Source organism: Fulvia fulva, chromosome 4 (assembly GCF_020509005.1).
Source record: "Fulvia fulva chromosome 4, complete sequence".
Taxonomy (NCBI): domain Eukaryota; kingdom Fungi; phylum Ascomycota; class Dothideomycetes; order Mycosphaerellales; family Mycosphaerellaceae; genus Fulvia; species Fulvia fulva.
This window is the reverse complement of record NC_063015.1, coordinates 5,502,222-5,524,452: the sequence shown is the minus strand read 5'-3', so window position 1 is coordinate 5,524,452 and position 22,231 is coordinate 5,502,222. Positions and strand designations below refer to the sequence as shown.

General features: G+C 52.0%; 11 protein-coding genes across 11 annotated transcripts; 4 read left to right on the top strand and 7 right to left on the bottom strand.

The window, feature by feature from the left end:
• Positions 1–267: 267 nt before the first annotated feature.
• Positions 268–1,125, bottom strand: CLAFUR5_05213 (uncharacterized protein; the record flags this gene model as incomplete). Its single annotated transcript, XM_047904361.1, has 3 exons — positions 268–532; positions 572–844; positions 905–1,125. The coding sequence occupies 3 exons, from the start codon at positions 1,123–1,125 to the stop codon at positions 268–270; spliced, it is 759 nt and encodes a 252-aa protein (XP_047761472.1).
• Positions 1,126–1,839: 714 nt separating this feature from the next.
• CLAFUR5_05212 (uncharacterized protein) lies at positions 1,840–2,548 on the bottom strand (the record flags this gene model as incomplete). The annotated part of the gene is made up of 2 exons (XM_047904360.1): positions 1,840–1,937; positions 1,981–2,548. The coding sequence occupies 2 exons, from the start codon at positions 2,546–2,548 to the stop codon at positions 1,840–1,842; spliced, it is 666 nt and encodes a 221-aa protein (XP_047761531.1).
• A 48-nt stretch (positions 2,549–2,596) lies between these two features.
• On the bottom strand, positions 2,597–4,507 carry CLAFUR5_05211 (uncharacterized protein; the record flags this gene model as incomplete). The annotated part of the gene is made up of 1 exon (XM_047904359.1): positions 2,597–4,507. The coding sequence occupies one exon, from the start codon at positions 4,505–4,507 to the stop codon at positions 2,597–2,599; it is 1,911 nt and encodes a 636-aa protein (XP_047761530.1).
• A 787-nt stretch (positions 4,508–5,294) lies between these two features.
• On the bottom strand, positions 5,295–5,930 carry CLAFUR5_05210 (uncharacterized protein; the record flags this gene model as incomplete). Its single annotated transcript, XM_047904358.1, has 1 exon — positions 5,295–5,930. The coding sequence occupies one exon, from the start codon at positions 5,928–5,930 to the stop codon at positions 5,295–5,297; it is 636 nt and encodes a 211-aa protein (XP_047761529.1).
• Positions 5,931–6,423: 493 nt separating this feature from the next.
• CLAFUR5_05209 (uncharacterized protein) lies at positions 6,424–7,207 on the bottom strand (the record flags this gene model as incomplete). The annotated part of the gene is made up of 3 exons (XM_047904357.1): positions 6,424–6,586; positions 6,640–6,925; positions 6,970–7,207. The coding sequence occupies 3 exons, from the start codon at positions 7,205–7,207 to the stop codon at positions 6,424–6,426; spliced, it is 687 nt and encodes a 228-aa protein (XP_047760768.1).
• A 1,399-nt stretch (positions 7,208–8,606) lies between these two features.
• CLAFUR5_20298 (uncharacterized protein) lies at positions 8,607–9,440 on the top strand (the record flags this gene model as incomplete). Its single annotated transcript, XM_059463134.1, has 1 exon — positions 8,607–9,440. One exon carries the CDS (start codon positions 8,607–8,609, stop codon positions 9,438–9,440), a length of 834 nt encoding a protein of 277 aa, XP_059318986.1.
• A 1,469-nt stretch (positions 9,441–10,909) lies between these two features.
• CLAFUR5_05208 (uncharacterized protein) lies at positions 10,910–11,211 on the bottom strand (the record flags this gene model as incomplete). The annotated part of the gene is made up of 2 exons (XM_047904356.1): positions 10,910–11,059; positions 11,116–11,211. 2 exons carry the CDS (start codon positions 11,209–11,211, stop codon positions 10,910–10,912), a joined length of 246 nt encoding a protein of 81 aa, XP_047760769.1.
• A 2,861-nt stretch (positions 11,212–14,072) lies between these two features.
• CLAFUR5_05207 (uncharacterized protein) lies at positions 14,073–14,558 on the bottom strand (the record flags this gene model as incomplete). The annotated part of the gene is made up of 1 exon (XM_047904355.1): positions 14,073–14,558. The coding sequence occupies one exon, from the start codon at positions 14,556–14,558 to the stop codon at positions 14,073–14,075; it is 486 nt and encodes a 161-aa protein (XP_047760770.1).
• A 2,584-nt stretch (positions 14,559–17,142) lies between these two features.
• On the top strand, positions 17,143–17,648 carry CLAFUR5_05206 (uncharacterized protein; the record flags this gene model as incomplete). Its single annotated transcript, XM_047904354.1, has 2 exons — positions 17,143–17,229; positions 17,286–17,648. The coding sequence occupies 2 exons, from the start codon at positions 17,143–17,145 to the stop codon at positions 17,646–17,648; spliced, it is 450 nt and encodes a 149-aa protein (XP_047760771.1).
• Positions 17,649–19,541: 1,893 nt separating this feature from the next.
• Positions 19,542–19,970, top strand: CLAFUR5_05205 (uncharacterized protein; the record flags this gene model as incomplete). The annotated part of the gene is made up of 2 exons (XM_047904353.1): positions 19,542–19,610; positions 19,659–19,970. 2 exons carry the CDS (start codon positions 19,542–19,544, stop codon positions 19,968–19,970), a joined length of 381 nt encoding a protein of 126 aa, XP_047760772.1.
• A 1,073-nt stretch (positions 19,971–21,043) lies between these two features.
• CLAFUR5_05204 (uncharacterized protein) lies at positions 21,044–21,631 on the top strand (the record flags this gene model as incomplete). The annotated part of the gene is made up of 2 exons (XM_047904352.1): positions 21,044–21,262; positions 21,311–21,631. 2 exons carry the CDS (start codon positions 21,044–21,046, stop codon positions 21,629–21,631), a joined length of 540 nt encoding a protein of 179 aa, XP_047760773.1.
• Positions 21,632–22,231: the final 600 nt, after the last annotated feature.

Genomic DNA, 22,231 nt, shown 5'->3' with positions numbered 1-22,231 from the left:
TGCTATATGCTTCTACGCCTTGTACTAGCTATCGCAAATGTCCAGATCCAACTACGTTCTGCCTAATGCGCAACTGCCTTGCAGGTCTTTGTTAAGCAGCCCAAGGACAATCACAAACGCCATTTTCTTCTTGTCAAGGGCACTTCCATTGGAGACAGTGTACAGTTGAACAACTTCGCGCCAATACTTCGAGGACTTCTTGTGTACTAAATGATTATATACGATGACATAGAGTACAGAAAAGCAGCATTCAGGAGCTTCCCCACATCACTTCTTCGCGATCCTCTCCGAACGACGAGGACTCAAGACATCGGGCTCTTTGGTTGCCTTATTCGCGCTTCCCTTGGCTGCTGCTTTACCCTTTGTGGTCCCTTTCTCAGATCCCTTCTTTCCACGGGCAGCCTTCTTCGCCAGATTCTCCACTTCTTTGGCCTCTCTGGCTTCGGCTGCAATCTGTATCAGTGCCTTCGATGTTTTCGAGGCCTCTTTTAGCTGATGCCCCGGTCTGACCTTTGGATAATAGCCGCATCGCCTGGGGCGCCCAGGCCTCTTCTTCGGAACGAAGCCTTACCTTATCTTGTGGCTGGCAGTAGTTGGGCTGTCGTATTCCTTCAAGTCTGAAACTTCATCCTGCTTGGCGGCTTCAGCCGGGGCATTGATCCTCGTCAACAGAATCTGAAGGCCTACCGTGTTCTTCTTAAGCTCAACAATGTCCTTCTCGGTCTGCAGAACCGTTTTCTCAATGCGAGCTAAGGTCTCCACTGCCTCCTCTTTGGGCACTTGCTGGACTGGGAACGACTCCGGAAAGGTGAACTCTACCCGCGTATCAAAGTGATCGGACAGTCTGGCCCGTGCAATCTAGCGCTCCGGTCCGATCTTGGTGCCTTCTGGCGTAGTCACTTACATCCTGCCAACGAAGACCCCTGGGTCTTCGAAGAAGCGCTTGGCAACACCTGCGATGGAGCCGTAGTATACACCGAGCAGCATGAAGTCTTTGCCCACATTGCGGCCGCCATTGATCCTATGCCTGTACTGAACCTCGATCGTGAACCGGCCACTGCCGTCTGGATCGGGCTTGCTATTTATTGTAATGCTGTAAGAACTTCCGATCGCATGGGTGGCCATGATGAGTGTTGCGTGTTATGTATTGACGGTGTTGGGATATGCTTTTGGACTGATAGGAGATCGGGACTGTTGATGATCGGCTGGCAGCAACATAAGCTGCAGCTAGGGTGGCATACTCTTTGACCGCGCACTGGTCAAACCAAATCAAGGTTAGATGTCCGGATGCGGCGAGGATGTATAGAAGACAAAGTAGAACAAAGGATCCCCACATCATCGCAGGCTAGTCGAGAACACTGTCGCTAGTCTCCCAACACAACAGATACGTATCGCTTATCGTAGAGACTGACACAGAGCCACATCATTGAAGTTCCATGTTAAAGCTGCAAAACTTAGTCGTCGAAACGTCCTTATGTTGGGTTCTTCTTCTGCTGGCGTTAATACTTTCTAGGCCTGATGGCTCCTGTCACTCGGCGCGTTATACGATCCGCCAGGTTGCAGTTTCCGTTCCTGAAGCTTGAGGACCGGCTGTGGTTAGTACGAATATCAGTCTTTCCAGCAGTTGCCATCGTGTCTCGATCTGTAGACTTGCTAGGCTTCCATCCGAGGGTTCGCATTCTGCAATCGCCCGTATTATACGTATAAGGACTTCTTAACACATATGGAACGACTGCTTTGCACTCAGGTCTGACAGTCAGGCAAAGAGGTACGTCTTCAGGATGCTGGAAAAGTCCTCGACCCCCCCCATGGCCGCTGCGAACTTCTCCGCGAAACTATTCACTCATGCTTCATCTCTTCAGCCGAGACAACCTGCATCACTCGCGATCCTGCGACAACGCTCCAATTCCTCTCATTCAGCTTTCCGGTCGCTCGTACTGTACCATCTCCGTTGACGTGCTCTAGTCACTGCTTACTGACGGTCTAGGAACTTGGTCCTAGCAGCTGCAAGGTACTCATTGGGTGCATAGTCTGCTTGCCGCTGATCTGAGTCATACCCTTCGCGCCTCTGCGCCGCTTCAGCAGCATGTTCTGTGCTCATGTAGGAGCTGTCAACCATGCTCTCATCCTCATCAATAGCGTCAGATGTCTGCTGCAGCTTGGAAGCAAATGCGATGGGAACGCCCTCTGATGTCAGAACCAACTTTGACTGTCTGCTGGACCGTGAAGGAGTGCTGCCACTCTTCTTAGCCGCTGCTTTCTGCTGGCGGACTTTTGCGATCGGACGTCTACGCTGTGGTCTCTCTGGGGCCAACTCAACTGGATCGATGTCCATCGGGTCATCGAAATGGTCGGCGCCGCTCACTGCGTCTTCCTGCTTGGGCTGCGAGGGACTCAACTGGCCGACTCCGGTGGCCTTCTCGAGATTATGACTGGGAACATCTGGAGTAGGCTTCTTTCGCTTCGTTCCTCTGTCAATATCCTCCGTGCTTCGCTTGCGCTTGCCTGAGCGATCGGCTTCTGTATCACCCTTGACCGAGACATTCATCGTGCGCTGCTCGGTGGCCTTCTTCGAATCACTGTGGTCGTGGAGTGGTTACGAGCTCAAATGCATTCGTGAAGCGCCCTCTGTCAAGCCTGAGCGCTGCTTTGGGTCCTCCGGTGTTGTGCCGCGCCGACTGTTGGTCGATGGTACGAGCATGTTCCGTGCCTCAGCACTGGCCTCCAATTGCGCTGGAGATGATTCCTTGGCCAGAGCAGGAATGGCTCCTGGTGCGACGATACTCGGACTCTTTACAACCCTGGCCTCCGACTGCGCTGAAGTTGATTCGTGCGTCACAACGGACATGACCTCGGGTATGCTGCTCTCTGGAGCTGTACCAACATCCAATCTGGGGTCAGTCGTTGCTGTGATAAGCTGCTGTCTTTTCTGGGCCTCGGACAGAGGTACTGGATCTGCCCTCAGCGTCATGATCAAATTGATGTACGCATCCTTCAGCTTCGGCGCGGCAAAGTGTGTCTTCTCGTCCCTGAACCCGACAAGTCGGGCAATTTCGTGCCACCCGTGCTTGCTATCCATCTGTTGCTCAATCTGAGGTTCTTCGGCCGCGACCTTAAGCACAAAGGGGCAGGCTTCGTCCCGAACGTACAGAAAGTCATCCATTGCAAAGATGGGCAGGTCACGTAAGTATCGCTCGCTTGTCCAAAATTCACGACCATGCTGCTCGATGGAGCGATCGACGAACGTATTCCTCGCATCTTGGTCGATGTTCTCTGCGTATGCTTTTTGGATCTGGGTCACTACTGGCTTCTTCATGTTCATCTTGCCATAGCCAAGCTCCTCTGCATGTCTGTACACAGCCTGCGATGAGCTATCGACTAGCGTTTCCATGCTTCGTGACAATTTTTGGCCGTTGTGCTCAGGTTCTGCGGCCTTCACCCATGAAGCTGGCCTCTTCCTGTCTCCAGTCTTGCGCTTAGAGCTAGCTTGCTTCACCGAGGAGGTCGCGACTCTGCCTCCTGGGCTGTCCGTTCTATCAGCCGCTTCCGAGCTGGCGTCGTTGGTATTTCCAGAGTCTGCGGCTGCTTGTGCGGTGCCATAAGATCCCCGACCTTGCCCAGCACTCCCTACAGTAGTTGCCTCTCCCTCCACCGCTCTCCCGGGGCCTTTGCTGGTTAGGGACTCCGCTAACTTGGTATTCATGACCTTCTTCGCTGCATCAGTTGTATTACTGCTTCGAGAAGGCCGTGTACGGATGCCTTCATTGGTATCGCGTGAGGACGCTAACTTCTGCTTTCCAGCGATCTGCTTGGATGCTGTTTGCTTGGTCACTGCTGCGCCGGGAATTGAACGATCTCCCTCCCCTGCTGTGACTGTATTTCGTTGCCGCTTTTGTGCCTGCTGAGTTACTGTGTCATCGTTTTCGACATCCAGTCTACGCTTTCTGCCCTTGCCTCCGAGTCTGCTTCTTGTTCCGTTGTTCGACTGGGTATCGTCCTCGGCGTCACGATCGCTTGGACCAGCAACGTCGCGCGACAATCCATCAACATCCACGTTCGGCTCATCAGTAGGGGTTTCACTCGTGTTCTCAAGTCGAGCGCTCTCCATACCGGATCCCATCCTAGCCTGACGCTTCGCAAACCGTGTACTTCGGGCTGTGTCTTTGGGGCCAATGGGCTCACTCGCAACTGACTTCTTATCGGTGCTGCTTTTAGTCCCGGCAGCTCGATTGTTCGTCTTGGAGAGCCCTAGCTTGCCGTTTGTTGCCGCCTTTGTTGACACTAAAGCTTTGGCCTTGGCTGTCGAGGTCTTTGTTGCACGCTCATAGTTCCAAGCACGATGGCCTTCAGGGTCTAATGCTGTGCTTTGTCCAGAATGATCGGAACTGGACTGTTGAGACGCCTTGGTTGTACGTTTGGGTCGCGTAGCAGCAGGTCTAGAGATGCTCTCGCTTGTCGCGCTGGCGGCACCGCTTTCTGCAGCGTGGGTTTGTGATATTGTCTTCATATTGACTTTCAACGGGATCGTAACATGGAATCACGACTCAGATATGTGATAAAGTCGTGGAGAAAAGTTGATTGAAGCCGGATGTGACAAGTTGATAGTGGTTTGATCGCCTTAGCAACTAGCTTCGCGCTAACGAAAGCTTACTCGAGGACTACTGTCATATGCTAAGCTCGTTGAGCGAAACCCAGCGCACCATGGAACGCAAGAGTGGAATGATGTCTGACAGCTGCTCCCTCACCCATGGCTTAGTAGTAGAGCAATACATATTGGTCAAGTCAAGCCTGGGAGGAGAACTATGCACCGAAACACACAGCGTTCAGTACCAAGGCTGTAATCGACACAGCATACCAACACTGTTGTCCTGTCAGTCCGTACACTAAATCTCATGGCAAATCACGGTGAGTAGCACAAATCGATCATAAGAGATACCTCCGACAGGAAGCAATCGCTAATTAGCATCCCGTGATGTCAGGAACAGGTGGTGATCGTGTAATGTGGCCTCACTAGCAAGTATCGACCTCGGCTGCTTCAAGCTGTGTCCACTGAACTCGTAGTCTAATTGTACCTACCAACTCTGAACGTAGTCGTGCTTCTTTTCAAGTCCCACGCAACGACTATAGCCCTCTCAATTCCTCGTTACCGCTCTTATATCGCACTCCAAGTGCGCATGAGCCTCTTGCCATAGTCATTCGCTCTATCGAACCACCTCGAAGACCACACTATCTAACATTCTGTATCAAGCGTCAGTTCAGGGTCGAGCGTGAGTTTGGGGGGTGCCTACCACCGTCTAGTACCTCCTCTTCTTGAAGTCGTCCTTCCAGGTACGTGGCTCATAGTTTGCCGAGTCGTACTTGAACCAGAACTTAGTTACCTCGACTGGCTCTCCCGCAGCACCTCCCCCGCCTGCAGCATCGGACTTAAGCTGCTGCTTTGCCTTGTCAATGCACTCGTCCAGCTTCAAGTCACGCTGATACGACTCGCACACCAGGTTCCAGGCGTTCAGGAGCTGAACCTCGGTGAGGGCTGGAAGTTTGCTCCTGGACACATTGGCCACGCGCTGCTTCACGCGGACCTCGAGATCGTCGACTAGAGCGTGAGCCAGACCGATGAGCTTGGTGGCCTTGTCGATAATAGCGAATTCGCTGTCAGCGGCGCACGTCTCGATAGCAGCGGCTGCTTCTGCGAGGATCTTGTAGGAAGATGGGACGACCGGAATGAGTTCCATCTGGTTCTTGTAGCCAATGACGGTGGTGAGGACGATCTTTGGAATGTGGTGGCCATCGCCGAAGTTGTTCTCGCTTGGACGATGCTCGAGAGCGCCAGTGAGAAGCACAGTATCGGCAGCGTCTAGCTGGCGTATGTCGCGACGAGTGGTGATGTCCTTGGCGAGCCACTCGGACTCGAGGGTGCTGTAACGAGCCATAGCGGCGTTGAGACGCCTGACCAGGGTCTCGATCTGGATATTGTCGTGAGATGTGGTCGCAGACTCGACAGCACATGTTGACTGCATCGTGACGAGTGTGCGTGGAGTGGCGGTTCTTGGTCGAGATATAGCAGAAGGATGTCGCTGGGGAGTTTTAATGATCTCGATGATGGAATGGAGTAGGTAATGGCTTGTCTGCGTTGAGCTGTAACATGTGCTTATTTTTGCAAGTTTGGAGTGGCTGGAGAGAAGTGCCGCTGCTGCCTTTAGTAAGGAATGGCAAGTAGAGGGAATGTTTGCATTCACTCAGACATATGATGTCTCGTATTGTTCACCGCACTAGGACTTGCTTATCAGATCGCTTGCTCAACGGAGCCATTGACTTCACTAATACATATCGGTCCCAGGTACGAGGGCAATGACACACGGGGCAAGTTTGAATCATTACCCACGCCGTAAGTTCATGCTGCTGTCAACATCCTGATACGACCCTTCATTTGAAGCTCCTGTACCCTTCGCCCTTGACAAACGTCTGCTGCCAGGGACCCTGCTTCTTGTGGCCTGCCAGCTCCACATACAGCTTCCCATGCGCCTCTCCATCGATGTTCATGAAAGGTGGCGTGCCATCAGAAAGTCTCTCATCCGCATAGTAGAACCTACATCTTGTCAGCAAATGCTTCCCTGACCACGCGAAAGGACTTTTACTCACTTGAGGGTCCGATCTTGGTAAGCAGCAGCCGCAGTCTCGATGACGTGCGCTGTAGCAGTCTTCCCAGTGCCAAGAGCCATAAGGCCAGCCATTGTCGCCTCATTCAGTAGGTTTCCAGTGTAGATGAAGGTCTTGAAAGCAGCTTCTGGAAGTTGAGCGAAGCTCTTGACGGACTCTTGCATCGCGACATATGCACTGTAGGTTTTGATGTTCATGTCTCGGCTGAAGTGTTCGAAGGACAAGGAGAGCGGATCTAATTTGTAGTTCGCTGTGAAAGCCGCAGCTACTGACGTTAGCCTAGAGCAAAAGCGCAAGAATACTGTTTCTTACCACTGTAGACGACGACTTCAGGAATACCGAGCTGCTCTTCAGCCTTCGCAAAGATCTCACGCACTGACTCTGGCTTGGACAGATTACCCGCAATCTTGATCGTGTTCGGAGCGGTCCGAGTATTGTCTGGCTTTCTTGACACCAGGGCGACGCTGTAGCCTTCGACAAGGAATGCATCTGCGGTACCTTGGCCAATGTTCGCTCCAGCGCCCAAGATGAGTGCCACAGGTCTGGACATGATGAAGTTTTAGAAGGGTCAAAACCAATGTAGTTGTTTCTAGGGATGTCCAAGTTGGAGCTGACATATATACCTACGTACTTTGACGCAAATTAGCAACCAATATCTGAGATCGCGACTTCCGGTCCTAGTGATTACCAATGATCTGCACCGCCAAGCAGCCTACATCTCTCGCGTGGCCCGGGATGTCTTCCGTGCTTCTGTCGCTGTATTCACAGCATTTCTAAGCATCTCCAAGACCAGAATATGGTACAAGGCAGCTTGCTGTTCTTCCCCTAGTCGGCACCTGAGCCCGGAGGAATGTGGGCTTCGTAAGCAACGCTCTCGCGCCATCGGCGAAGGATTCGTGGAGATTCAGCCGCTCTTTGGGGCAGAGTGTTGCCAAAACAGGCAATACGTGGAACCAACCGCCATCGCTATTGCTCGTTCTGGTGAGCTTTCGAACATTGTCACCCACCGAGAGCATTTCGATCGATCATCCTTGCGATGGCCGTAGGTCTCTGCCGTGCATTACCGGGAAGCCAGGTTCTTCGTCCTGCTACACAATGCTCGTCCCTTTAATCATGCTAAGCAACACCGATGGAAAGGCTGTGATATCCTGACCAGTGAGGGAGGTGTGACCTAGGTCGGATGATGCAGCATTGATTTCAAAACTCCATATCCATCAGGCACGTTGCCGCGCAAGAAGTGTTCTACAGCAGCGCAGCATCGATGGACACTGAGACTGAAGGGGGATGATTCCCGTCAGCAGACAATGCGACTGACGGACAAAGACATCAAGAGTCTTACCCACTGCGGGACGCTAGTAGTGCGAAATCCATTCCTGTCATCACAAAGCTCAGTCGTTACTGCCGCAGATATGTGATTGCTGTGAATGTTGTCGTAGAAGCCTATCAATAGTTTGCTGTGCTCACATCATGTTATATTAGCACACTGAGCTGTCTTTCGATTACCCACGTTACAATCTGCTCTCTTCGTATATGTTTACAGTTCCTTATTTCTGACAAGCTATCCTCTCCCTGTCCGTCCATTAGCTACACTGGAGTATAGGGTATACGCTGTGTCAGGACCGACACCATATACTTCAACAGACTAAGTGAAGTCGCATGACGACTGGCCTACCTGACTTAGCGGCTTGCGAGTGAGTGGTCTGCTAGGCTTCGAGCAAAATCTCGTGACCTTTGGCGTTCGTGAACAGATGAACGGAGGAAGGTTTGGGCCTGTGCGCGATACTCTGGTCGATTGTTAAAAGTCGCCTCTCACGCTTCTCCCTGTTCTTCTCATCTTCTTCGTTGACATCAACCAGCACAGCAGAGCCGTTACCGCCCTCTCATACCGACCGCGTAGTTTAAGGGAACACAGCATCACTCAAAGCACAGTACACTGACAGCGCTGAGAGATGGAAAACAACGTCTTCATGGACTTCTCGCTCGAATTCCCGCTCGGACGCGAGTATCTGCTGAGCAACACGGCAGTGCTACTCAAACCCCCACCCACCGCCGTCTGGGAAGAGTTCATCGGAACACACGCGAGTGTCAGCGACCAGCCAGTACGAAACGACAGTGGGGAAGTCGAAGATTGCCCGCTCTGCCTCGACTGCCTCGACCCCGAACACAGCCAGGGCCACTGGACGACCGAGACTGCAATGCGAGATGCGAACATCGTGAAGAACGACAAGTGCCAGCATGTGTTCCACACGGGCTGCTTCTACACGTTTGTCAGGCCACTTAGAAATACTTGTCCAATGTGCCAGACACCCTTTGTCAACACTCAGGACGAAGTTGATCGAGCTTTAGCAGTAACCCAGACGCTGAGATGCATGGCCGCAGGCGATTGTGAGACGACGGCAGGGTTGACCGAGCTTCCCATCGAGATCCATGGAGCGGTTCTTGTATACTCCTGCCTGTGTGGGGCTTATCATCTTCGCAACACAGGTATCGGCGGCCAGACTCCCGAAGACGAGCAGCAGTACGCACCCAATGGTGTCGCAGATCATGTCGATGGTCGTCGCAGTATCGAGTGCTTGCTGCAGGCGATTGGAAAGCGCCACGGCAGGATGTGTCTGATCCAGGACTTCTCCGAGCAGCTACCGTCTCGTGCTGCCACCATCTGGCGTGAACAGCATCCAGACGTGGCCTATACCCACGGCATGTGGCGCTTTGTCAGCGATGTCGCCAGAATTGGCTTGATCTGCTATGCCAAACATCAGGACGAGTGGCTGAGTGATCTATGATGTAAGTGCAAACCCTCCGCGGTTAGATACCGAGGTGTGGAGCAAGAATTCTAACCAGTCTCACAGTGGAATCTCGTCGAGGATGCCGATCCATTCTCTCCCTGGGCGCTTCGTGTATGGAGGATTCTTGACTTGGCTCACTTCTTGAACTAGAGCTAGATGGTGGTCAAACGAGTATTGGCCAGAGAACAGTGCGACATAATTCGATCAGAACTGTTTGGCTGATAGAATCAATGAGGGTTGATCGTCCCCCGGTTGGAGGAAGCATAGTCGCTGCCGTGAGTATTGACAAATCGTGACCATCGAGTCACGCACTGCTGTAATGAACCCAGATCGGATAGCGAAATCCTTTCCTTGAGACCTATTCTCGCGGCATACCGCGGATCGTCGGCGGAGATTCGTCTCAACACGGTTATCATCGTGCCCGTGCAAATTCACTGCTGCTATGGTCTCTTCCCGTATGATCAATCATGGCTGTTGGCAAGCTTGGATGATGCTGTCCCGCATGCATCTACTCAGGCCGCAGAGCTCTTCGTCCACTGCGTTTTGTGTCAAGAACACAGAAGTGAGGCTTTGAGCGCTTGGCAGCCACAAGCTGATCATTACGCCGAAGTCGAGCCATGGCTAGCCTTGCGTTCTCACCATCAGGGAACAGCATCATAGCCGTGTCGACTACCAAATGCATGACTCGCCTCACTCGCGTGGCTTACTACGAAGCTCTGCTGCTCTAATGCAGGTCGAAGGACCCCGATACTAGAGCTTCCAGACCACAAGTAGCAATTCTCGGCAAGGCCGACTGCTCAGCCATGGCAGGTGTCCGCGAAGAGACGATTGGCATCCAACGAAAGCCTCAATAAGAGGTATCAACATGAGAAGGTCAAATGAAAGCATGAGCATACAGCAAAGTAAGCTTGTGATAGACTAAGCCAATATGAGGCACCAAATGCTACCGATGGAGAAATGATGAGGCTTGTATGTAGACAGCGGACTGAGGCGAAGCCACAAATGCTGGTCGGCCCATCGGCGGAGCCGAGCGAAAGGGCAATTCTTGATTACTCAGATCGGAGGCTTCTATGTATCGCCAACGCGGTACTGGAGAAAGGAGCGGAAGAGGGTGAATATTGCTTGCGAGACCCAAAATTGAAGAACTTGTGCCAGGATGCCAGGATGTTAGGAGCAAGTAGTGCGTAGGATATTGGGTAAGGGAGCTTCGTCATCGATATTGTGCTCTGATTGGGCTGATATCTGCTCCACATTAACGACGGTCTATTATCACAACCTCTACCAAAAACATCAACTAGCGTCATTATCATCCATAACTTCGTCACAACTCCCTCCCTCCAACAGTCTTATAAAAAACCCTTCCGTCCACGCAAGATCTAGTCGTAACCATATCTGTCATCATTGTTAAGAAGATAATAGTCATCGTCATCGTCATACGGAATCCTGTTCCTCCACTATCGGTTAATCTAGTTGTTGTTGCGGTTGCGGTAACGGTATCGCGAGAATCGGTTGTAGAAACGACGACCTGGGCGGTAGTAGTCTGGCCAGCCGTCGCCATCGCTGTCGACGAATGATTCCTCGCCTGCTTCGGCGCGGGCTACGATAGGGCTATATGTCTTGATGATCATCTGGTTAGTGGGGTGAGAGATTGTAGAGTGGGGCTATGCCTTACATCGATATCCGCATTGGGAAGGGCTGCGGGTGATGGATGTGCCATTACACCAACTGCTAGAGTGGCGATGGCCGCGGTGAGGTATGTGAGCTGCATTGTCGTCCTGTATCGAGATCGCTAGCTGGAGCTATAGTCCTGAGTGTTGGCGCTCTTCTGTTACAAGCAGTTGGTTGTTGTTAAGCAGAGTGATGCTGATCTTGCTGTGTTGTGCTTGTCTCGATTCTGCTGGGCAAAGTGTTGGCGTCTCAAGTTGTCTTATATGCTCATCTCTTACGTACGTAGTGGCGGATGACAAGGATGCATACAACCTGCGAGCACATGGCCCAGGCAGAAGCTCACAGAGTCCCAGGCCACCGACTCCTCGCAAACCGAGCAAACCGAGTCCCCGGATTTGGATAAAGCAGCGTCTAGAGCAGCTCGACTGTCTGTCGATGTCCAACACCCAGTACCCAAGACAGAAGGAACTTGTTCTTCAGCATTAGCGGTATCGTCCGTAAAGCATAGAAAGTAAGTCGGATTGTCCGCGAGGACGCTGTCGCAGACTTGGCACGTTATAGTCCATGTCGATAACTGCTCGGCGAGAAGAATCGTGTACCTTCTCAGTGGGCCGCCAACTTCTTCGTAAGCATAATCTTTGGCTTCGCCTGCGTCACCATATCCTCGGAAGACCAGCCTGTGTAGAGTAGCTGTCCAGACGAGTGAGACCACGACAAGTCGTGCCCTATTTGTCAGATGCACTAGCCGAGGGACACATTTGTAAAGCATGCCCAGCAGGTCTCCGCAACTCATGATAGAGGTCTAGGCGGACTTTTGCCAAGGATACGATCTACGAATCGAGCCAAAGACTGTGCAGACTATGCTCTCTGTTGAAGTGAATGCCCGTGCACCAGCGTATGTAGTCACGTGTGGCTACGGACTAGGGTTGCATCTCTACTATTAGACACCTAGCGACCTACAACAATATCAACCATCAATCTACAACTGATACTCTCGCCCTCGATACTTCCCCGAGCACCACTTGGCCGCCCCAGCCCCAGCATATGCCGACCAATTTGATTGAACTTCAATGCATATTGCACCTCGAAGACCTCTAGCATCTATCTTTTCCGCGCACTCGAGGCGGCAACGAGTGGGAGGGGGGCCCTTACGAGGCAGGGGTATAGGCCCCGCCGATGTGCCCTCCCCGAGGCGCAACGGCGAGGTGCAAGATAGTCGACATTGACTGAAATTTGGTTGAGATTTGATTTGTAAGTGGTGCTCGAGCGGCAAAGTGGTGCTCGGGGAAGTATCGAGGCGCTCTCGCCACATGGCAGAGCACCTTGAATGGTGTTGGTTGCGGGGCATCTTCAGAGCCTCTGCCGATCGGGGAAGCACAAGCCGCCGAGAATAGCAGCATTCATGGTCGGCCGCGTGTGGCGTGTGGTACCTACATAGCAGTCACGCGATTCACAGGCCACACGTCGCTATGTGAAGCGCAAGTGTCGATGTCAGCGGAAGAAGTCCTTGCCTTTGACATGAAGCCAAATAGCAGCATGGGTCAAGAGCTACCGAATGAAGACCCACGTCGGCAAGGATGCGCTACTAATGATGGCTTAACCCTGTCCGGCATGGCTGGAAAAACTCTATTTCGACATCAGATCTGTGCACGATGCTCACCACTCTCCAACGGTAGCACTGTCATTTACATGACTGCGGTGCCTATATATCGAGCTCTTATGCCACCCCGCTGGGTACATCAGAACACAACGCGGCCGCTAGGAACTTGGAAATTACCGGTACTGTATGCACCCTGGAGCCTTTCGCGAACGAAATATCCTTCTGGCCCATGAAGATGCCATGTCACATGTGACGACTGGTCTGCTGTCCTGGTATGGAATTGGACGATCTGTACCCGTCTGGCCTTACGAGAACTTTCCGCATGTTCTGCTCCGCATCCTGTGAGAGCCGCGAATCTGACACAATCGATGCATGAGAGGACTAACAAATGTCTCCATGACCACTCCTTTTCGCTTCACGAGCTTCGATCACGAGCATATCGAACATCAGGCATGATAGATGTACTTGCAATCGCAATGCAGCTGTTTCAGTAGATGACGCCAGTACTGATCTGCTTGCACACCTCTCTGTTCGCACATCGGGCAGGTACTGAGGTGGTGATCGTCAAGAGGCTCCATGGTCCGTTTGTCCTACCGACCGCGGAAGAATGCCCAGCCAGCATGATTGGCTCGCTGCACATGAGCCTCAATGGAAGTGCTTCGTTCGACGAGCCCATTCAGTAGTATGACGAGCTTACTACGAGCTTGTCGACACGCACAATGAGTTGACGGCGAGCTGCATGATGAGCTTAGAGGCGTCAGATGAGCTGGATGATCAAGGATAAGCTTGAGGAAGCAGCACGACTACCTTGCTTTGCACAGTGAGATTCACGCCTGTAGAGCTGGATCCCCTGAACGCATGTCATCGGCGAATACCATGTGTTGAGCATGAGGGCGGCAAAGTGTACGAGTTCTGATCAATGATACGCCCACAGATGCTCTTCTTTGTCACACGGCTATGCCCAATGAACCTTGATCTATGACAACGCTTCGCGGCAGGCCAGGGAGAGTAGTGAGACTTGATGTTACTCGCTGTCCTCACCTTCGCTCTGCCCCCACTGGCGACCATGAGTGGCAATTACGAAGGCCGCTCTGATGTAAGGTGTTGCGCTTAAATTGGCGCAGCATCAGTCAAGGGAGATCTAATTTACAATTTCGCTGTATCAAAGATCATTTATTGACAGCGTACTAGATACAGAGCACCCGTCTGTGGGAGCCCATCCAACTTCTTGCCTCCATGTATCTTCCCGACGCCATACTTGTCCTACACCATACTTGGGTATCATCTCGACCTCATACATCCACCATCGTTATCATCAACCTGGACGAAGACAGCTCCAGTCGTCAGCTGTCATCGTCTTTCTACGCGCTTACCATGGACTGGATTATCGAGGTGGCTGCTCGTCCTCGTGGGTGAAAGCTCTTCCGTACGGCGCGCGTGATCAGTACTGCGTGAGCAAACTGAGCCTGCTCCTCGACGGTAAGGTCCGAATGGGACGAGTCGCGTCGTTTCAGACCCGAGTCGACAGCATTTGGCGAGGCCGGAAAGTCATCTGCATTCCAATGCTCCGTAACACCTGGCCGAGTCTCCTTATCGATCTCGGAGATCTCACTGCTGGTCTTCGATGACATCGAAGATTTTGGAGAGTGACTTTGTAGAGGCTGTGGATGCTCACTGTGTTGCCTGTCCCAATGTCGAAAAGCGGGGTGTACGGCTGTCGGAGGCAAAGAAGCATATGCTCGATACCGGCTGACTGAACTGCCTGAACCTGTGCGGTCCTCGCCCGCCGGAGGTGTGATTGATGGCTCGACAGAGCAAGCCAGACCAGCGAGGACAGCTTTGTACATCCTGACGAAGGCCCGACCAGCTGGGGAAAGAACGCGGTGAGAGATCGGCCTCTTGCTCCGTTTGGCGTTGAGTCGGCAGGGAGGCATGATATGAATGCACTCTATGCTGTATCTCCAGTCCGGATAATCAAAGCTCGATGCATGAAGCTGTGCGTTGATAATTGCAGGAGGGCAGTAGGAAAGAGGAGTACGTTTCAGGCAGTGGAGGAATACGAAAAGGTCTTGGCTGCTGACTTTTCTTTGAGGTACCATCAGACATATACTCCGTCTGCACTCTCACTTGCGGGATAGAGACTAGGCCATTGACCTTGTCATGAGATGTTGGCACACTCTGAGCGAGTCGTGCATGGCTTGGAAACACTTCTAAAGGACCGGCGGGCAGCATTTCCGGGTGGACAGGCACGCGAGCGAGTAATACCATTGCCAATCACAAGGGCGAAAATCTACGCTGTGGGCCAATACATGCAGGTATATCTCAGCATCGATCCACCCTTCTGGATGTCATAAGCTTCATATGCCTGCAAAGCTTCTAATTCCGTCTGGTCTTCCCTGTACAACCACACCGATGCGGGTCATGATTTTCCGCGACGAATCGTGTGAAACTATATATAACCAGACTACTCAGCTCTCTTAAGGAGCGTTCCTTTTGACCTGTTTACAAATCGAACCCGACTCCAAACGCTCACATCAGCTCCGTGTCCCACACAGTCGTTCTTGAAGAGCTCTCGGCGAAACTTCCTGGTCAGAGTTCTCGCCAGACAAGTTTGCATGCCCGACTTTGCGCCTATAGTCGGTATACCGTCCATGCTGCCGACAACACAGACGTGCATCGAGCCCTGGAGTCCCCTTAGTACTTCCCGTCCCCCTAGCTAGCCGATATGCCCCTAGCTATAGCCGCCCAATTGGATTGAGCTTCACTGCACATTGCACCTCGAAAACCTCTAGGGCCCTTTCATTCAGCATCCTCGACACTTCCCCTGACCCCAGCTCGCCAACCTGACCCCACTTGATTATCAGACTTTTATCAAATTCTGATTAATGTCGACTATCTTGCACGTCGCCGTTGCGCCTCGGGGAAGGCACATCGGGGGCCCCCACCCCTCCCTCGTAAGGGCCCCCCTCCCACTCGTTGCCGGCTCGAGTGCGCGGGGAACAATAATGCTAGGGGGTCTTTAAGGCGCAATGTAAAGTCGTAGTAGTACAGAGTGTTAATCAAAGTGTCGCCAAATAATAGGGTTTGTTCGGCAAGCTAGCGTGAGGGGAAGTGTCGAGGATTTAGCATATTGTCGTGCGTAGTGTGAAAAGATAGCATAGCCTTGTAGCGTAAGATAAGATTATAGGGTTGAAATAAGCGTTATAGGGTACAAGGATATAATGGGTATTAAGAGAGGAGATTGCGATAACTAATTTAGGGCAACAACTTGCCCTATATAATAGCTAATAAGGCACTGCTTTTAGAAAACATAGTTTTCTACACCTTACAGCCAATACCCTGTACCTTCATATCGGGATCCCCAGTTTCACACGTGGTATGATATCGTGCAGAGTCTGCGCTTAGACCAGATGCGACGACATAAGGGGGGTGTTCTTCCATCGTGATGTCGTGGCCCTAATATTAAAACACGGACGATTTTGCAGCCAACAGGACGGGCTTTTGCACGAAAACACAACGTGATATCTACACCTCCGTCTATCTTTAGATGTTAGTAGCACACGGCCTGTTATCGTGCATTCGTATAGAAAAAGACCCCTTCGTAATATCTGAGCTTTGACTTACACGACATCATACTATCTGAGCTCGGACTTGCACAACATCAAAGTACGCGATTATAGTGAATGGAAGGGCCCCCAGCATCTGTGTATTCCGCGCACTCGAGCCGGCAACGAGTAGGAGGGGGTGCCCTCAAGAGGCAGGGGTAGGGGCCCCGGCAATATGCCCTCCCCGAGGCGCAACGGCGATGTGCAAGATATTTGACATTTCGTGGGATTTGATTGGAACTTGATTGCGAACCTGGGGGGACATCGGCCAGCTAGTCCGGCCGCAAGACACAAACTGCTATTGGCCACCTTGCACTGACCGGACAAGGGCACCATCAGGATGTCCTTGCCTGTACACATTAGTCTGGAACTCCAAAGATAGCAGTATGTACCTGATGTTGAATCCGATCAGGCCGTTCAGGAGCGAGTAATGCTGCTGTCGAGTACGTACAAGACAGGACATCGAATACACCCAAGCGAACTGCATCATCAACACAGCAATCCAACAGATCAGCACCAAAGTAACTCGGCAGCATCCCTTCGCAAACTGGTGCACAAAAGAGTCTTCCTCTACGACCAGCATTTTCAGCCGCACTATACCTGTTCGAGGTATAAGTTCATGTCCGTGCGACCCCCATGTGCTTCTTGTCGACGTATCAGATGAGGACGCAGCTGGCAGGGAACAAGCTGACTTTGGAGAAACTTTGACCGAGAGAAGGTACAAAGGGATCACCGAGCTTCATCTCAGCATCATCGTCAAGTTCAATCAGCAAACAAACGCACTAGACCACTCAGGAAGAACTTCTATATCGCGTCACCCGCAAAAATGCAGTTCAAGCAGATCGCCGCCATTGTTGCCTCCTGCGTCGCTCTTGGCAATGCAGTGGCATTTCAAGAACCTGCAGCCGATCAGGTGAGACCTCATCAATTGAGCCGACTCTCCTTCCCATACTTACTGACACATTGCAGGGCCTTGCTCTCGAGTTGGCAGCACCGAACAATATCTTGGCTCGCAGCCTCGATCAACAAGTCAAGCAAGTCCGAAGACTGCAGGCTCGCGCCGATCAAGCCGAAGAGGCCGCTGATCGGCTCCAGACCCGCGAGGCAGAAGATGCTGCCATCGAAGCTCGTCAAGAGCACTTGGACCACGCCAAGCTCGTACGCCGGGCACTGATGAGTAACTTGGGCTATCACAACAACTTTGACGGTCTTGACTTGGAAGTTCGTGGCATTCATGGTCTGAAACTCGGTAGCCGACAACAAGTCAACGGCAACCAGAACGACCAGGGCCCCCCATCCCAACGCCCTCGCTACGGGACCAACGGCCACTGATCGTACGGACACTGCTAGGCGATAAATACAGGCTAGCGTGGTGTTCAGCGCGGGTGCAGTGATGATTGGGATGACTTGTGTAATGATCGAATGACATGGACGAGGAAAGGTAGATGGTGTAACATGGGACCTGACATTGCCTAATGAACAATGGATCTCTTTCTGCTTTTCTATGAAGCCAAAGTGTGTGTCACAAGGTGACTGACCACCTCGCTACTTGCCACTATAACAGGCACTGCGCCAGAAGAGGGCAATCCCGCCCGCGACAGCGACTCAGCATGCTTAATCGCGAGCGCGATATCTTCCCGCCTTTTTGAACACCCAGGAAGTGCTAAAGCGAGTGCATGTACCGTGCTCAACGGCATCACTCTATGGTCCTGATTGTCGAGAAATTCTAGTGGTACCTAGTCTTTCAACAAAGGCACGATGTGACAGAACATACGCATAAGAGCGTGTATCCACCAGGTACAGTCTGCCACGCGGTCATCCGACGTTAGAGTCGTCTGAAGCCATCTACATCAAAGTATAATGGCGTGGTGCCAGCCTTCCGCCCGTCTTTCAACGATGAGCCATGTTCGCTGGAAGTCGCTATGTATGGCACGCTGAATGTCGAACCCTGCGACAGCCATTACTGGGCTGTGTGCACGGGTCAAACATTTTGGTCGTGATCACCGCCACTGAGTGCAGCAATGGAACTACTTTGGAAGGCGGCATCGTATGCAGTGCGAGGCGTTAGCCAACATGTGACGACCTCTCCGTCCCGGCACGAGTGATCTTTGTGCGGATGCGCCTTTCAGATCCTTCATCTGTGCAGACGGTATGGATGATTACTGATTTCACCCCAGCTTGCGTGCACTCTTTGGAATATAGTCTTCACCAGGGTGGAGCTGGTGTGTGCGAATAACGTTCCTCGCACGTATATTCGCGCGTGCGATGCTAAGACTGTAGTTGAGTATAGCGATAGCTCGTATTATCGCATGTCATTACTCGTATAGTAGTAACGACGGTAACGACGGTAAAGGTAGCTGGGTACCCCGTATACGGCCTTAGTTTATTACTTTCAACACGACGCTATATCGTCGCTACCGATAGCTTACCTACGACATCGCTATCGCCTTCCGGGAAAATCTTATAGCCTCAGGCAGTAAGCCTAACGAAGGACCGCCTAAGAGGGAGTGTGCGAAGAACGTTAATCGCACGTGAATTGCGAGTAAAGAACATTCGCGACACTCGCATTCTCGCACTACTCCACCTTGGTCTTTACGCCCCGATTCTAATTCAGATCAAGTCGCTGAGCTGACTGCGGCCGGATCTGGATGATGCATCGTGGACGGATAGACTGCTGTCGTTACAGCCGCGCATTAGCGGCCATGATCCGGCTTAAATGGCCTTGTAGTACAGTCAGAGCCAGAATTCAGCCATGTCAATACGAAGAGACGCAGTGACAATATCTAGAAGTTCGGTCAGCCTGGTAAAGTCTAATCTATATACGTGGCTCGCGTTCTGGCGTGAGCTGGCAGTTCGACAGCTGGACCCTGCTCGGATCGAAGCTTGCTCAGCCATCTGCTGGGGTACACAACCATGATCTATGGAAATCACCCTTACACAGCGGCTACGGGCGAGTGCAATACCTCTTTTGAAGATCAGAATACGAGTATATTTTCGTATGTACCAGCACGGGACGAGTGATGAGGCATTATCAATTGTCTGCAACTACTTAGTACTAAGTCATTACCAAGCCATTAAAACACTACAGAGTAACATCATCAACCATCTACAGCCAAGCATCAGCAAGCCCGGCCCGTCAAGATCGACACAGCATTGAGCTTACCTCACGGGATAATTTTCACTCCAGTCAACTTACCAAACATCTTGAATCGTGTCGACGACGACATGCAGCTTCAAGTCTTCCTCGTGGCCCTGGCATCAATTGCCTCTGCTCTTCCTGTCTTGGACTCCAACGTAAGTACACCTCCTTACCAGGTCTTGGGCTAGTTTAACCATTCACAGCCGAATGCCATCGTTGCACGTGAAGCCTCTCCAGAACCACGTCTTGTTTACAACGGACGCGATCCCTTGAACCTGTATCAATGGCAGAACGCACGAAACTACAGACCCTGGGGCCAGCAACGCGGTCCAATCTTCAGGCAGCTTGATCAATCTGGCAGAAACACCAACGTCTACTACGACCCATACAACACCCGGGGTGGAGGTGTCCGTGTTGGCCGTAAGCCTAATGGCGACGCATACATAATCAATGGCGGTACAGAATGCGTCGAGTTCGATCAAGATGGGAATTGTGAAGCAGCCGTCGCAAAGTAGTCATTTCCAATCTCATGGCGAGGCACAATCACGTGGGCTGGGAGCCCTCGAGTCTGTATCCATGGATGACCATCAATGACCTTCTTCCCTCTACCACAGGCATACAGCAATGTCTTCTGTTGCGACTCGTATTTTTTAACGTGGCGAGGAGGTCTGCGACGATGCAGCAGGGTGTCGCAGTTCTGTTGATGAGATTGAGCCTGTGTACGGCGATGCCGTTACGGCTGATGAGCTTCATCCCTGGGTTACAATGCAGAATCCCAGGATAGCTTGGCGATGTGCGATGTAATCCATGCCGTACTGGGGCGTTCCTGGATCCAGCAGTAGTATGTTCCCTGTGACCTGGGGCAACTTCAACGCTTCATGGGCGATGGCTTGACTGACTATACAGCGCGCCAGAAGAAGAAATTCGTTGAATGAAACGGAAAGCTCTTCGTATACATTTATGACGATCTTTCTCCACGACTATGCTTGCCCATATGCACCAGATGCTCTCGATTGAGGGGACTGCCCCGAATCGTGCGGCAACGGCAACATTCTGCATCTCTGTTTTCGCCTTGGCCGTTAGGTATATTGTCAATGCAGTCAGCAACTACGCCTTTCATTGTTTCAAGATCTCGCAGGCGCACATGGGCGTCTCCATTGGCTCCGGTCTGGAAAGATCGCTGAGAAGTTCGGATCGGACAGCGGAGGTGGCGTTCCTCGGCGAGATCTTCATATTGTTTCTGGTCAGTGATGATGCTCATGCCTTCCTTTGATATTGTGGAGTGCATGTGGTAACACCATGGCTCAGCGGATGGCTCTGCTAAACGATTCGCCTGGAGTTGTACCCACACATGAGCGCCTGCTACTGGCAGAAACGGCAGCGAGCCGCTTTTCGATTCTTTGCGATACACTGCTCTCGTCATCGACATATAAAAGCTGCCTCTCGCAACGGATCGTCCCAGAAAGCTTCATCAGCATCATCTTCTTCATTTGCTACTCTCTAAGAGCGTATACGTTATTTGCCTCGAGCCTCAGCTTTTACATTGAAGATCAGCACTATACTCCTCGCCCTGGGATGCTCCATCGGCATGGTCTCATCCTTCCCTCATGACGAACTGCTGGGCCCCGTTATCGAGACGCGGGATACGTGCACTGACACCATCAACCGCGAGGATGCCGAGACTTTCATCGAGCTCAACAAAGCAATGTGGAAGCGGGAGAAAGGATGGCAGAAGCTTGCCAAAGGTTTGTACGACAAAGACTTCCAGCTATACTCCAACGCGGTTCCGTCTTCGTTCGGGGGAGATGTACGTTTTGCCTCATCCGCAAGCATTTACCACTCACTGATAAGTCAGATCAATGACCAGCCAGTCTACAAGTCTCGTGCAGAGTTCGTCAAAGAGCTTGAGACCCGTATCCCGTCAACAGCAAAGCAAAGCACAGTGGGCTTCTGGGTCGACTGCCACGAGCTTATCTGGCTTCGGAGAATCGGAGAGGTTGCTGGAAAGTCGCATTTTGTGACCCAGGACATGTCTGTGTTCTCCATGCAGCGGACGAAAGCAGGGTCGTGGCAGGTGAAGAGCGCTAGGGTAGAGTACGACAGTATCCCATGGGGCAGAGCGCTTGGCGGTACATACACTCCTCCACCTGCTTCGAAATATGAAGACTTGACCTGAGTGATCAGGGACGGTCTTTCGGGGAAAGCTCACTTGATGGACCTCGGGTGAGGATCAAGAACAGAGACCAGGTGATACTCTTGCACTTAAATGGATTGGAGTCCTACGTAGCACATTATTCGCAATATCAGTCTACTAAACACCGAGGATACAGTGAGGTATGCGATCACCCATGCTGCAAGTGGCTTTTCTCTTCATGGTAACGAGAGTAACCCAGCGGGGACATACCGACGTACAAGTTGAAGGCGATGGAGTGCGCGCCTGGCTACAGCATATATCTGTGGGCTGAGAATTCGTAGAGCACTCCAGATCGACAAATGTTGTCATTGGCTCTCGAGCACAGCGGTGTCCTTTGTTCAGCAGCGACTATTGTGTGCTGCTTTGTCTGAGCCTAAGTGACAGAGCTCAGCTCATCAATACGTGATAGCCGGATGCGGCAGCAACCAAGAGAAGCAGGTTTGAGCTGCAAGACCTGGCTAGCACAAGGCTGGTGAGCGTGAGCTTCGAGCGACCGAAAACACAGCAAAGTCTGTTTGAAACTCGACGATGAGTCAGAGATCATCGATAAGATCGTTGCACGCCGAGCTCGCGAGTGGAGCA